The sequence below is a fragment of the Callorhinus ursinus genome, unplaced genomic scaffold, assembly GCF_003265705.2.
Source record: "Callorhinus ursinus isolate GAN/ISIS: 27379988/994484 unplaced genomic scaffold, GSC_fseal_2.0 scaffold13, whole genome shotgun sequence".
Lineage (NCBI taxonomy): Eukaryota > Metazoa > Chordata > Mammalia > Carnivora > Otariidae > Callorhinus > Callorhinus ursinus.
In genome coordinates this window covers 14,958,946-14,974,121 of record NW_027397075.1, presented here as the reverse complement: position 1 = coordinate 14,974,121, position 15,176 = coordinate 14,958,946, and the positions used below count along the sequence as shown (strand labels likewise).

At 59.6% G+C, this 15,176-nt stretch overlaps 2 protein-coding genes across 2 annotated transcripts; both read right to left on the bottom strand.

Moving 5' to 3' along the window:
* Positions 1–1,351: 1,351 nt before the first annotated feature.
* Positions 1,352–2,935, bottom strand: LOC112828722 (tryptase-like). Its single transcript, XM_025877981.2, has 5 exons — positions 2,875–2,935; positions 2,541–2,712; positions 2,164–2,429; positions 1,837–2,000; positions 1,352–1,673 (listed from the first exon to the last, which is right to left on the bottom strand). Exons 1-5 carry the CDS (start codon positions 2,933–2,935, stop codon positions 1,509–1,511), a joined length of 828 nt encoding a protein of 275 aa, XP_025733766.1. The 3' UTR covers positions 1,352–1,508.
* Positions 2,936–10,067: 7,132 nt separating this feature from the next.
* LOC112828791 (prostasin-like) lies at positions 10,068–14,199 on the bottom strand. The gene is made up of 5 exons (XM_073900264.1): positions 14,137–14,199; positions 12,875–13,068; positions 10,680–10,954; positions 10,228–10,373; positions 10,068–10,130 (listed from the first exon to the last, which is right to left on the bottom strand). The coding sequence occupies exons 1-5, from the start codon at positions 14,197–14,199 to the stop codon at positions 10,068–10,070; spliced, it is 741 nt and encodes a 246-aa protein (XP_073756365.1).
* Positions 14,200–15,176: the final 977 nt, after the last annotated feature.

Below are 15,176 nucleotides of genomic sequence, written 5' to 3'. Positions count from 1 at the left end.
AGGAGAGAGGTGAATGTTGATCTCGAAAGTTCTGGCCTGAAGAGCCCAGAAAACACCCGAAAAGTTGGTGTTGATTTAGTTCTCCATATGTTCATGTGCGTAATTGTGTCTAAACAGAAAAGTTGAGGGCTGGGAGAACACAGACTTCCAAAGGCAAATGTTAGCACCCTACTTTATAGAATGACCCGAAAATGAACGAAGAACCTGCAACTCAGAATTACCTAATTGACGGAGGACAGTTTGCACAAGCGGCCGTCAATTCCCAGTGGGCCTGGAGGGCAGCACTCCGCTTGGGGCGGGTCAGCCAGTGGCAGTCCCTGTCGGGCAGACCTGGCTTCCGGAAAACAGGCCGCGAGGCTGCCAGGAGCCTGAGGAGCTGCCGCGACGCAGGCCTGCGTGCTAAGAAGCAATCCTGAGTGTGAGGCAGCTCAACATAGGAAACACGCCTGCGTGTCACCCTAGAACATCCACAGGTGGGCCAACTGTGTGCCGGGGGGAGGGGGAGGGGCTCCGATGTCCCTGTGCTGCACGTGGACAGCCTTCCCCCTCCCCTGCTGAGGGCAAGGGTTCCACCTGTCGAAGGGACTCCCATCATCAAAACTCATGAAAATACAAACTACACGCTGAATGAGATGCCACCACCCAGTCCAGCGTGGAGGTCTGCAGGGTGGGGTGGAACGGGCGCTCTCCCTTCCACTGTGGGAGGCGGGGGGGACGTGTGAAAGCCCGTGGCCTCGTCTAGAGAGTGGAGGACGTGCAGGCCCCAGACCCCAGCAGCCCCCTGCCCGCACACGCTTCAGACACTGGGGCGTGGGCACGGGAATGACCACAGCCACTTGGTCCTAAGACCCCGAACGCGGACAGCCCGAGCAGGCACAGCAGGAGTGGGCACGGCCGTGACACGTAACCATGTGCGGGGAAAGCGAGCCTCCAGGGGGCGTCACGCTCGATGACAGTCAGCCAAAGGTGAGCATGAGGCCCAACGCCCCACCTTCCCCGTGGATGCGCGGTGTCAGCAGGGGGATGGCGGTGCATGGGAGGAGGGGGGACGGGGGTGTCGGGGCGGTGCCCACTCTCAACCCCATCTCAGTGCCTGGGTGTCCCTAGAAACATCTTTTCAATGGTCCACATTGCTCTCCCTGTCCCAAATGCAAGATGTCACTCCCCAAGAGAAGGAAGCCATGAGCTGAGAATGGGCTCTTGTCCGAGGGGCTGGGCAGGGGTCATCTCACAGCAACCCCCACAGCCCGTGCTCAGGCCCCATGGTGACAGCAGCTACACCAGGCTGTGCCCTGGACCCCTTCCCTGCCCCTCGGTGACCCGCACAACCAGAGCCACAGTGACAACCATGTCTGCTTCCGTGCACTTTAATGAGGATTCGTGCCCACCAGGGGCTCCCCGGATAGGGCACGGGGAAGGTGGGCAGAAGGACACCACCTGGGCAGTGGTGTGGGACAGTCGTGGGCTTTCTTCTCCACCAATCCAGGTGGCAGCTCCAGGGCCTGGGCTCAGGGCTCTTCGGGAACATACTGGCGGATCCAGTCCAGGTAGTAGGTGACCCGGGTGTAGATGCCAGGCCTGTTGGGCTGAGCGCAGCCATCACCCCAGCTGACCACGCCTGCCTGCAGCCAGGTGCCCCTCACCTTGCAGACCAGGGGCCCTCCAGAGTCTCCCTAGAGAGGGGACAGCTCAGTGGGGGCTCGTGAGGCAGGGCGGGTGGGGGCTGTGGGGGAGGACGTGAGGGCCCACCTGGCAGGAGTCACCCTGGGGGGGACAGGTCAGTGGGGGCTCGTGAGGTGGGGCAGGCGGGGGCTGGGGGGGCAGGCACGGGCCCACCTGGCAGGAGTCCTTCTTCCTGTTCCCAGCACACAGCATGTCCTCACGGATGATCTGTATCTTGTCCCCCGTGTTGAGGCCAAGGTGGTACTGCATGTCACAAATGCTGTTTTCCACAATGGGCACCTTCACCTGCTTCAGGGGGAAGGGCGGTGGGAGGGGCGCTGGGGAGAGAGGCGAGCATGCGGCGTCAGGAGGGAAAGCCACCCGTGCCCTGAGCAGGCCCCTGGGGACCCTGACCCCCTCCCCGGGGGGGTCCCAGAGGCTGGGTCAGGGATGTGACCCGCCCCTGCTCACCCCAGCCCTCCCTCTGGTCCTGATGCTCACTTCCACTGTTCACATCCCCCCAGCCTGTCACCCAGCACGGTGTCCCTGTGGGGAAGGTCTCCAAGGCAGAGGGCAGGGTGACCAGCTGGACGTGGGGGGAGATGTTGACAGGGTCCTCAAGCTCCAGCAGGGCAATATCTGCCCCATTCTCGATTATGTAGTAGTCAGGGTGCGTGATGACCCGGTTGACGGGCAGCAACCTGTCCTGGTAGTAGAGGTGCTGCTCCCTCAGCTGCACCCTGATTTCTGCAGGATACGTGACGGCCCTGGGGAGAGCAGGCGGCCACTCAGGGGGCCTGAGTAGGCTGCTGGCCCCCCCGGGGGTGTGGGTGGAGCCCCAGCCCCGCCCAGCCCCACCAGGCCCCAGGGCCACTCACGGTCCCACGCAGTGCGCTGCGGTCAGCACCCACTGTGGGTGGATGAGGGAGCCCCCACAGATGTGCTTCCAGTACCCGTGGTGGACTCTCAGGCTCACCTGCCAGGGCCACCTGTTCCCAGGGGCTTCCTGGCCCCCTACGATGCCCATTCGCTCCAGCACCTGGCCTGAAGCTGGGGTCAGAGGAGCCGTTAGCACAGGCACAGCCTGGCCCCGGGCTCAGCTGTTCCCTGTGGCCCCACGACCCCGGGCTTCTCGGCACCCGTCCACCCAATCATCACGGGGTATGTAGGGTGAGGGGGCAGGGACAGGGCTGGACCACGGTCAGGACTCACCAGGGGACGCACGGACCAGGCTCCCCAGGAGGGGCAGCACCAGCACCGGCAGACTCAGCATCTGAAAGGAGCAATGTGGGGGGGCAACAGGGCCAGGCTGGGGTCTGCAGGGTACGGCGTGCAGATGGAGTGGGGCCCCCCGGGATCAGGGGGTCGGTCAAGGCCTGGGGGTCTGGGTTTCGATGCTCTGGATCTGGGGCTCCTCTCCTCTGCTCCACAGCAACACCCAGATGTTGGGTTCTCGGGGTGGGGGGCTTACCTTGTCCAACCACTGCTGCTATGAACCCAGCCCACTCTCCCCTGCCCATTTATCCTTCCTGGCCAGGAGGTGGTCAGAGGAGGGGCCTTGCGTCCTCCAATCCAGAGTGAAGGAAGTGGATGATTCAGATGAAGTTCATCATACGACATGTGTCCACACCACCCAGACGTCCATCTGGGTGTCCACAGGCCCCAAGGGTGGGCGTACAGCCAAGCAGAGGACGAGTCAGCCCCCCCGCCGAGGGGGGCATGGCTTCCTAGGCTCTGGATGGCTAACATGCCTACCAGTCTGCATGCAGTTGCTGCCGGCTCCCCTCTGTGGATCGGGGCTCCCACGTCCTGCCTGGACTGGGAACGGGGTGTTTGAGTGTCCCTCCCTTTCTCGGCAGGCTGATCCCTGGCCCTGAGGCAGCTTTCCTTCCAGGTATGCCTCTCCTCTGCCCAGATGTAGAGCAAGGATGCCCTCAGGAGGCCTTCAGGTATGGCTGCACCCAGGGACGGTGGTGCTGTCCTCACTATGTGACCTGTCTCCCCCAGGGAAGTTCATGTCCGTGGGCTACCCTCAGAGGAGCAGGGAGGCACCCAGGGACAGTGTCCCCCTCCCCACATCTCTGCATGTCCTCTGCATCTTCCCTTCCAGGGCGGGGCTGACATGCACCCCCCAAATCACACGAGGAAACTGCCTTGGGCAGGACCGAGCCAAGTGCCTCCACACAGGAAGGGGCCCTGCTGTCCCCACCCGGGATGTCAGGCCCAATTCCTCGGGAACCCCACAACGCCCGCCCCTGGCTGCTCTTAGTAGGGTGGCCATCTCAGTGCCATCAGCGGTAGGGGGGGCAGGTGGAAGTGACAATGAGATAACCACTCCCTGGACACTGCCCCCACCAGGCTCCACAGCCAGGGCCAACGCCCACCCCGCCTGTCCACCTGCCCACCTCCTCCCTCTCCCCTGGGCCTACTGGTCACTGGGGCCTCCTGCCCACCTCCCCACCTCATGGCCCCCGGGCCCCCTGCAGCCCCTACGCTGCCATCAGGATGGCCCCTCCCCTAGGGGAGCCTTGCCCTGCCCCCACCCTGCCCGGACAGCAGCCTGGCTCTGCGTGGCTCAGCGGCATCTCTCCAGATGGCCAGTGCACAGTCCCGGTCCTCTCCAGATTTAGGGTTAGTTGTCTGTTCTGTGACCTCAGTTCTCTGATTCTCTGACCATTGAAAAGATGTTTCTAGGGACACCCAGGCACTGAGATGGGGTTGAGAGTGGGCACCGCCCCGACACCCCCGTCCCCCTTCCTCCCATGCACCGTCACCCCCCCCGCCGCTGACACCGCGCATCCACGGGGAAGGTGGGGCGTTGGGCCTCATGCTCACCTTTGGCTGAGTATCATCGAGCGTGACGCCCCCTGGAGCCTCACTTTCCCCACACACGGTCACGTGTCACAGCCATGCCCACTCCTGCCGTGCCCGCTCGGGCTGTCCACGTTCGGGGTCTTAGGACCAGGTGGCTGTAGTCATTCTTGTGGAGCTCCTGCAGAGCCCCTGCTGCTGTAGAGAACACACACCCCCTGGCTGGGGAAACCGTCCACTTCTGTTCTCAGACTTCAGTCCCCAGAGGGCTGTGTTCCCCACAACCATCCCGTTTCATCTTAGGGACACCCCCATATCCCATACCGGCCAATCGCAGAACTTTGTGGTCCTCCCTCGTGTCCATACGCAGAAGACTGCCATCTGGGTTCCTAGGGCTGTGTCTCTGTCTGAGATGGCTCCCTAGACCAGATTCCCAGAGAACCCCTGGTGGCTATGCCACATTATTTCTAGAAAGACCACTCCAGTTTCTCCTCCCCGCCGTCCTGGACCTTAGTGCTCCCTCCATCAATGGCCAACAACCAGGATATCTTTGCTCGACCAAAACTTCTCCTGCGCACTTCCTTGCAAAATCCAGTTTAGCAAGAGCCCCTGCCTTTGGCACCTGATCACTCTCCACATCTGATGACAGTTCTTCACTCCCCACCCTGGTACTCGATGGCGTGCAGGAGCCCCCATCGGTTGGTTCAGCAAGAATTCCCCAGATGTCTCCTCTAACTAAGTTCCCATTCAGAAACCCCTGCACCTTGGCTATATGTCCCTACTTGTCTCTGCTTTACTCAGAATGGAGTCCAGTCCCACCCTTGTTGCCATGGTCCTGCAGAAAATGTGCTCTCTCCACTGTAACTCTGAATCCAACACTGGATACAAATGTGACACATAATGTATCATGAGCCAAGGGTAAACCATGATCTGTGACAGGTAACGTAATACATGTGATTGGGAAGACAGTATACAATAGAGGTATTACTTGCTACGTTGTGGGAAAAAAGCACAGGAGATACTCAATTTTTAATGTATTTTTATATTTTTTTAATTTTTAAGTAGGCTCCACACCCAACCTGGGGCTCGGACTCACAACCCTGAGATTAAGAGTTGCACGCTCCACCCACTGAGCCAGCCAGGCACCCCTAGATGCTCAATTTTTGAAGTTTTTTGGTAACAAATAGCATGCTTCTGCTGTTTCCATTTGAGAGCTGTGCCCGTCTCAATTCTGGGGGAGCTGGGAGCTTCCCTGTGTCGCTCAGTGGCTTGTCTCCTCTGGCAGCTCTGCCCCTCCTTTGTCAATTTGAGTTCTAGGCTTCTTTTCATCATTTGGAGATCTTCAATTAAATGAATGCATTTACACTTAGTTTTTCACAGTTGCTGGAAACGGTTTTGTTTGCTTTTTGAAGTTGGAGGTGTTTGTGTTTATAGACTGCAGATTTAATTATTATTCATTCGCATGTACACACAAGGTTTGCCTTTAATCCTTCTAGAACTGATCTCCACGTCAAGTGAGGCTCTTGGACCACCAGGGCAGGAGCCTTCTTCACCTGTCCACCTCCAAACTCCAAACCCTTCCTCAGCCCCAGCTCCCGCTGTCCCTGCAGCCCACCAAGGGATGGGGACAGAGGAGTACCGGGAGTCCACCTCCCAAAGCATGGGAGACCCAGGGCCCTGGCTCTGCACAGTCAGACTCTCCTCTCGACTGCCCACTGATAGGAAACCTCTTATAGGGGAGGCACACAGGCTGCTCCTTTTCCCTCTTAATCTAGAAGTTATTTTTAATTACAAATGTAGTACGTGCCCACTGCAAACTCTTGATGGATACAGATGTGTTAAGACAAGAAAACAAGAAATCCGTCTTCCTTCCTCCTTCCCCCATCTCACCCAGGGGTAATCATTGTCCATAGTCAGGGGATGATGACTTCTAGAATTTTCTTTTTTTTTTTTTATAAGATTTTATTCATTTATTTGAGAGAGAGAGAGCACATGGGAGGGGGTAGAGGCAGAGGGAGAAGCAGACTCCCTGCCAAGCAGGGAGCCCGATGCAGGACTTGATCCCGGGACTCCAGGATCATGACCTGAGCCGAAGGCAGTCGCTTAACCAACTGAGCCACCCAGATGCCTGACTTCTAGAATTTTCTTAGGCCTGTTTAGGCCCTGGGGCTGGATGAAGTGTGGAGGGAAGGGCATTTCAGGAAGAAAGGCTCAGTGGGGACAGGATGGGTTTGGTAAGACAGGATTAGGCTCCTTCAAGCCCAGAGCTGCAGACCCGAGCAGGCCTGGGGCCAGGGAGGGGAGCAGGGCAGGGGGCGAGCCTACACCTGGGGTGTCCCCGTATCCCTGAAAACCATACCCACAGAGCCCAGCTCCTGTTCACAGATACAGGTAAGCCCTGCTCAGACCAGGAAGGGTCAGGGCCGAAGCGCAGCCTGAGCCAAGCGAGCAGCTACTGTGAAGGTGGGAGCAAGGAGGAGGGGTCCTCCTGAAGGGCCTCCACACAGGCCCACAGAAGCCACATCCACTGGGCGACAGGAGACCCTCCGGCCAGGAGGGCATCCGGGGGCCAGAGCAGGGAGGCATGCGGGGATAGAACACCCTGTGCCTCGGTTTGCTCTCCTGTCAAAGGAGACAAGGGGCACGGTGTTAGAGATGTGGAGGGGCCACACAGATGGTCTTTGGAGTTTCTTTCTGAAGCGGAGGGCGGGTGCAGGCAAGGCCAGCCCCTCCCAGGGCCCCTAATCGGCTCAGTCATGAGGCCCCAGCCACACAGAGGACGGTTAGGAAGGGCCTGACCTGAGCCGGACAGCTGGGCACTGTGCCCATCTGATCTGTGGTGGAGACCACGGGAACACGGGCTGGGTGTGGGGACAGGGAGTCTGGCGGTGGCTTCCTGGACGTGGGGAGCACTGATCCCCACCCCTGCCCGGGTGAGGAGAAAACAACGTGGGTTTGCCCACAGGGCACCTTGGATCTGACCTGGTCCTGCTGTGGTCTGTGTGTCCCTGAGCCGGCCACTTATCGTCAGGTGACAGGATGCATGGGGGGGACAAAGGGAGGCGAGGTCCAGGGCTTCGGGGTGCGCAGAAGGAGCAGGTGGGGCCCGCCCCTCAGCCCGCCCCTCAGCCCGCCCCTCAGCCCCTCCTCCATCTTCCCTCCCTGTGGGACGGTCCAGCCTCCTCCCCAGCTGGGAGTGTCGACGACAGGAGGGGGGAGAGGGAACGTTGTCTAAACTTGATTGTATACATTTGTCCGACTCATTGATTTGGACGTTTGATTTTTTTTAAGATTTTATTTGGGGGCGCCTGGGTGGCTCAGTCTGTCCGGCGTCCGCCCCTGGCTCAGGTCGTGATCCCGAGTCCTGGGATCGAGCCCCACATCGGGCTCCTTGCTCAGCGGGGAGTCTGCTTCTCCCTCTCCCTCTGCCGCTCCCCCTGCTTGTGCTCTCTCGCTCACTCTCTCAAATAAATAAAATCTTTAAAAGCTGTTATTTATTTATTTGAGAGAAGGAGAGAAAGGTGGCAGCCAATAGAGGCCGCCCTCCCTTCCGGACACCAATGGGAGGGCGCGGACGCGCAGCCCCGCAGACCAATCAGGAGTGGCCTGTGTGCCCCCGGCGGGGGCGCGGTGCCTCCACGGCGCCCCCCCGCCCCCCTGCGGAGAGCCGGCGGCAGGGGGGGCGGGACTGCGTGGAGGGGCGGGGCGCTGCGGGGAGGTGGGGCTGCGGAGAGCTGCGGGGGCCGACGCAGGGCGTGCGGGCGGCGGGGCAAGGAGCGAGCTGCTTCCAGCCCTCCCCGGCTGTGCCCCGCCCTCCTGGGGGTTCTGCGCTCCCTCGGCGTGTGTCCCCATGCCCCAGCGAGCCAGGCGTTAAATAGCAAATTGAACTCTTGAAAAAGACTCCAAAAGAACGGAAAATAATTGTTTTCTATCTTTTACAAAGGGATCTTACAAATTTGTAGCCGCCGCTGCCTCGGGGGAGCCCTAGGCATCTCCTTTGAGGGCTGGCCCCGCCCGCACCTGCCCCCCGGACGACTACCGGCACGGAGAGCACCCCTCGGGGCCTCTGCCTGGGACAGGTGCGGGTGCTGCCCCTCTCCGCGACGTTTTGGAAGAACTGGCCAGAAGAGCAGGATACCAAGCATTTATTCCTTGCAGGTAGGTGGGTGCTGGCGGCCCCCAGGCATCCCCCACCCCCCGCAACTCGTGCTTCCATCCTGGCCCCAGCTCTTTGCCTTAAACAGGTGCAAGGCAAACTGCCAGCCTCCCTTCCCCGTTTTCTCCGCTAAAGCCAGGACTTGGGCTCCAGTGGTCAGCTGGCCACATGGGGGTGGGTGGGAACAGTGAGCACAGAGCGGGAGGGGGGGGAGGGGGGAGGGTGAGTGCAAGAGGCAAAGCCAACAGGACAGAGGGGAGAAGGGGTGCACAAGAACGTGGGAGAAAGATGTAAGAATGCAGACAGATTAGAGGGGAGGGGAGGGGTCAGCCCCTGCGAAAGTTCCTCCGTCAGAGCGGGTGGCGCTGGATCCACGCCCGGTAGGCAGAGACCCTGGCATACACCCCTGGGAGTCCGGGCTCAGCACATGCCCTGCTGAAGCTCACCACTGCAGCCTGCACCCAGCACTTGTCTCTGAGCTGACAGACCAGAGGGACCCCGGAGTCACCCTGAAAGAAGCAAGAATAACAAACAGGTCCAGTGGGACTCAGGTCTGTGCAGCAGGGGTGGGAGCTCTCAGACTGAGGCTAACATCAGGGAGCTTGTCGGAGGGGGCCGGATGCTAAGGCAGGGGGAGGACACACAGGGCAAGCTCCCTTGGGGCTCCAGGTAGCAGGTGTGGTAGCCCCGAGTTTCCATCTTTAAGAGGTTCCTCCTTGCAATCTGCATATGAGCTCTAGCTGCCTCTTTTTTTTGTTTGTGACAGCTGAGGACCCTGAGGTTCAGAGAGGTCAAGCAACTTGCTGAAGGTCACACAGGTAGTAAAAGCAGTGCTGAGATGTAGTCACTTTGTTATTATTTTTTTTTTATTTTTTTAAAGATTTTATTTATTCATTTGAGACACAAGAGAGAGGGAGAGCATGAGCAGGGAGAGAGGCAGAGGGAGAGGGAGAAGCAGGCTCCCCGCTGAGCCAGGAGCCCGATGTGGGGCTCGATCCCAGGACCCCGGGACCACGACCCGAGCCGAAGGCAGACACTTAACCATCTGAGCCACCCAGGCGCCCCTCACTTTGTTATTATTATTGTTGTTGTTATTATTATTATCCAAAGCCTGCCTGCTTCTTCCGATGCACACTGCCTCCCTTACGAGGTGCATGGTGTCTCTGGATCTGGACACCTGTCCCTCTGGCCCCTGCAGGACCTGCTCACCTCCCTGTGACAGCTGGAGCCCACACTTTCTGCTTTTTATTGTCAGGATGGCTCTGGAATCGTCTTACAAATCTTTGTCAAGTTCCAGCTCCAGGCCAGACGCTCGTTGAGAAAAGTCCCCAACCTCGTGGAGCTAGATCATAAAATGCCACCCCTGCCCCAAGTCCAGCATCCAGCCTGCTTCCTAGGGTCACTTAGGATTAGAGAGGGGACCTGGGAGAGCCTTTTGCTAAGCACGAAGGAGGTGTGTCACCACTTCCTTGTGAAAGGGGGCTCTGCACCCTCCCTCCCACTGCGTTTACAGGGAAACTGAGGCCTACAGGTGTCCAGTGACTCTCCAGGACCCCACAGTGAATCAGGGGCGGGAACACAGGCCAGAGGGGACTTACCTCGCAGAATCCCTTTTGGCCCTGGACGTAGCCAGCACAGAGCATCTCCTTGGTGATGGGCTTCGGGGGGTAGAGCCTGCGACAGCTTTCTAGGCCAACGATGCGCACATCTACCTCCCGCAGCCTGTGGGGCTCAGGCAGGGCCACTGTGGGACATGGGGGACAGCGGCTTAGGAGCCCTCAGGGACCACGGGGTGGTGTGCCACTCTCTGTGAAGAGCTGAGTAGCGGCTCCACGGGTTCTCTCCCCAGGGCCCACGTTCCTATCATCTGGGCGGGGAGGAAGATGCAGGACCAAAGCAGGGCTGAGCAGTGCAGGATGAGGCCTGGGCCGGCCTCTACGTTGAGGTGAGGGGCAGAGAGAAGACTGGGGTGACTCACTGCACCCTTGCATGCCTTCAGCTCAGGGCAGCTCCCTGTGCCCCAGCCCCCAGCCCCTTGCCCCTCACTCACCATTCTGCCGGATGTCCCCCCAGCTGGTCACCCAGCAGAGGGTGCCTGTGGGAAAGTCAGAGCCCGGTGGAGCCAGGGGGATGGTTCTGATGGTGCTGGAGAAGGGCACGGGGCGCACCAGCTTCAGCAGAGCCGTGTCGCCACCCTGGAGGGTGTCCCCATGGAAGGAGGGGTGCTGGATGACGCGGATGGCAGCCACAGAAACAGAGTCCCGGGGACTGATATACAGCACAGCCTCTCCCAGCTGGATGCTCAGGTCCTGCAGATTCAAGAAGCTGGGCAGGAAGCAGAAAGGACATGGTGGGCTCTGAGGGCGGTGGTCCGGTGGCTTCGGCTTCACCCAGCTAGCTCTTCTGGGGAGAGGGCATGGCACTGAAGGGCCCTCTGCTCTATCCTGGCCCTCTGAGTCAGATCCAGGCATGAGGAACACAGGGCACATCCTCTGGGCACTTGTCCCCAAGAAACCCCATCTGGCAGGGAAAGACTCCCATGTAAACTCCAGCTTCAGGTGACAGGTGGTTCAGCCTTTGACTGTGGAGAGCCCTCCATGCAGCAGGGCCTATACTGGTGGGACAGAGTGGACACAGCCCTGCTATTCCTGGGCCAGACAGCCGGGGCACAGTGCTGAGATGGCCCGGGGTGGGGGGAGGGCTGGGGGAGCAGGTTGGGCTGCGCTGGTGTGGTGGGCAGGGAGACAACGTTCTCTGCAGGGGCAGGGTATAAGTTGGGGGAGCTGCGTTTGGGGGGCTGCGGAACTCATAGAGCACGTCAGCAGGCCCCCTCCCTGGCATCTGAGGACAGCAGGTGGGCAGTGACCTGGGAGGGGCCATTCGGAAGCACAGAGGAGGCAGGAACTTGTTGATGAAAGTGTTTTGAGTTCCTCAGGGAGCCACTGTCTCTGGGCCTGATGCCTGTGCCCGATGGAGGGCTACGTTGTCCCAGCAGGACTGCCCCTAAACCCAGTGTCTCTTTTCTCAGGGTCCACATCCCGCATCTGCCTCTTGCTTATCATACGGTCTTAAGCAAATTACTCACCTCCCTGGGCCTTAGTTTCCCATCCTGGAATATGGGGGTAAAAGTATCTATCTAAGGTGGTTGTCCTGAGTGTGCTTGGGACAGTGCCCTGGGGCAGGAAGCCCCCAGTAACTGCCGGTCATGATTTCCAGGACTGGACGTCTACCAAGGACATCCCAGGAACAGCCCCAGCACCAACAGAATCGTGAAAGGCTTATTTACCCCAAGGTGACACCTGGGACCAGCCGATTATACTTTAATTATTGCATCTGCTAAGGTTAAGCTGACACCATAGCTCAGCTTCGGGAGGGGCCAACCTTGATTGTGAATTCTCTTTGTATAGAATTCAGTACCCGATTGCTTTATGATAGTTTGATTCTGCTTTTTGTTTTCAAGTATCGTCAGAGGACATCTAGCTCTTGAAACACTCTCTACTCTCTCGTACACCCGTGCTGAGTGGCGTGATAATAATCGCTGAAACGGGGAGCAGTGCAGGTGTCCACGGACAGAGGAATGAATGTACAAACACTGCCCATCCGCACAGCGGGATAACATCCAGTGATAGAAAAGAGAGAATTTCTGACACTTGCTATAATAACATGGGTGACCCTTGAAGACCTGCTCAGTACAACTGGACCACCTCCGGAGAACACTCATTGCAGGATTTGGCTTCGATGAGGTCCCTGCGGTCGTCAGAACCATGGAGATAGGAAGTGGAGGGTGGGCACCGGGCTGGGGAGGGTGGGCATGAGTGCTTAGTGGGGACAGAGCTTCAGTTTGGGAAGACAGAGGAGTTCCTCGGGGGGCGGGGGGTGTTACTCAACAGTGTGAACTGTGGACTGAGAAGGGATCGAGATGATCAATTTTATGTTGTGTATTTAACCAGAGTTCCAAAAATTGGAAAGAAGTTCCTGACTTCCAAGTATTGTCAAATAATTAAAGTATGTTTTCTTTCCTAGTTTGAAGGGAATGGCCAGCATCTGAGGCACCGTCCTGGAGGGGAGAGCCAGGTGCAGGCGCCAGGCCTGCCTGGGGGTATCTGAGCCACCTGCCAGTGGCAGAAAAGGCCGGGGAGCCCCGTGGGCCCGGGTGCTGCTCCAGACCCACAATTCTCTTCCCCGCACAGCTGCCCAAGGGCATCTCACAGCGTGGGCCGCCCGGTGTGGGGAGGCAGGACTCACCTGGAGACGCAGTGGGCAGTGGTCAGCACCCACCAGTGGCCGATAAGACTGCCTCCATAGACGTGCTGGCCCTGGTCTCGGAGGCTGACCTGCCAGGGCCACTGCCGGGGCGCTGCCACCATACCCCCAACAATACGGGCCTCTGGGCTGAAGCTGCTCCCTGGTGGAGAGACAGGGTCACCAGCCGGCCTGCTCTGGAGAAACAGGGCCCAGTGGGGGGCCGGAGAGCTGGACCCTCCTCCCACCTCCACCACGGATTCAATAGCCCATGGTCAGCTTTCTGAGTTGCAAATGGCACTGCCCAGTGGAACTTTCTATAGCGATGGACATGCTCTGTACTGTGGTCCAGTGCAGTCCAGTGTGGTCCAGGCCCCTGGCCACAGGAAGGAAGTGTGCCCTGGGACTGAGGAGCTGAGTTTTTCATCGTAATTGTAAGTAATCTAGACGTCAGCAGCCCCCGTGGGTGGCTGGTGGCACCGGGTTGGAGAAGGAGGCCGACCTCCAGTCTTCCTGCCCCTGGACGGCATTTCCGCCACTGTGATTTTGAAGCTTAAATGACACAAGTCAGGGGAAAGCCCTGCATGTGGTTCTGGCACGGGGCAGCGGTGCGTGGGGGGCACCAGGACGCCTCGGTTTTCCATTCTCTACCTCGACTTCCTCCTGAGTCCCACGCAGAGGAGCTGCTCCAAGGGAAAGGACTCAGAGCTGAAGGTTACCAAAGGGCATGTGTGCATGACGGTTCTCACACACCGACCAGCGGGGTACAAGCTGTGCAGCCCCAAGGACAGTTTGGATCGAATGTGTCCTCCCCAGGAGGGACCGTGGAGCGTGCATGTGGCTGGTGAAGGCCCCGGCTCGGAGGGGCCATGGACTGGGTCCCCACAGTCAGAGGTCCGGGTTCCAGGCAGATGGGCGCTCTGGCTGTGGGACTCACCCCTTTCTCCCAGGAAGGGGAGCACAAGGAGCCCTGGAATGAGCCATATCTGTGGGCAGAGGTAGGATGGAGGGTGTTGGAGCCGCAGCCGGCACTGGGGGCTGCAGGACCGGCCTCCCCACAGGTCTCCCCACCGCAAAGACCAAGGGCTCCAGAGAGAGGACGAACCAGGTGGCCCCTAGCATGTCCTCTGCCAGCATCACCCCTGTGACCCTGGCCTTGTGTGGGTCGTACCACCCCAGTCCCGGGAATGACCACAGGAAGAGACGGGGGCTGGGGCTGGAGAGGTGAAGCCTGTTCCTCCTGCTCTCCGAAGACCCCTCCTTACCTGGACAGACGTGTACTGAGGGCCCAGTGGGGACTCCAGGTTCTCCGTGAGTCTTGGTGGCATCTGACTCTGACATAATGTCACCCTGGCCTGGAGCTACACCCAGCCCCTCCCCCTTGGCCTCCCACCTCTTCCCTGTCCCTGGCGGTCCTGACGCCTGCTGTCCTGCTCTCAGCTCTGTCCCCTTCTGCCCTGCACGCAGGGAAGAGGGCCTGGTCCCTCCCTGGCCCCCCGGCCGATCCCCAGGCTCCGGGACCCGGCTGTCCCAGTGAGGCAAGGCCACACTGGTGGTCAGGGATCAGGCTTCAGGCAACGGGGTGGGATTTGGGTCACAACAGAGTGACCTTCAGCATCTACCTGGTCTAGGTGCAGAACAAACACGGAGCAGGAAGGACCGGGAGGTTCCGGGAACCACGGCTCTATTGATTCTGGCAAGGCTGGAGAGAGACACCGGAGCCTGTCTTATCTCGGGTAGTCACTCCCTTCCTGCCCCTGCCCCGAGAGGTCTCTGGGCCATCCTTCCAGGGAGCTGGTGGGAGGTGGAAGGAGGGGCCAGCAGAGGCTGAGGGGCAGCCATGGGGCTAGAGGTCTTTTGCTTCACAGAGCAGCCGGACCGTGCTGGGCAGGCGGCCCTCCGTTGCTCACTGGGCCCCCCATAAATGCAGGAACGTGTGCTGGGGACTTTGGGTGTTTGATCTTGTTCACATACACAAACTGATTCCACCCCTGTGACCAGTGGAAGTGCACAGCTCAATGCCATTTAGCCCATTCCCACTGCTGCCCGCCCACCCGCCATCGGGCTCTGGGATGTTTTACCCCCACCAAGGGCCACTCAGCCGTCCCCTCCCCAGCCCCAGGGCTGCGGCCCCAGAGTGGAGCCAACACTGAGATCCTCGCTCGCCCTTCCCAGGCCTGGAAGGACACCGGCCTTTGCTCAGCCCTCTGCACATCAGGGCTGGGGGACACACTCCCATGGAAAGCCACGTTGCCCATGGTCAGCCCATCCCACAAAGACTCCGGCCACACTCGGGTCATTCCTC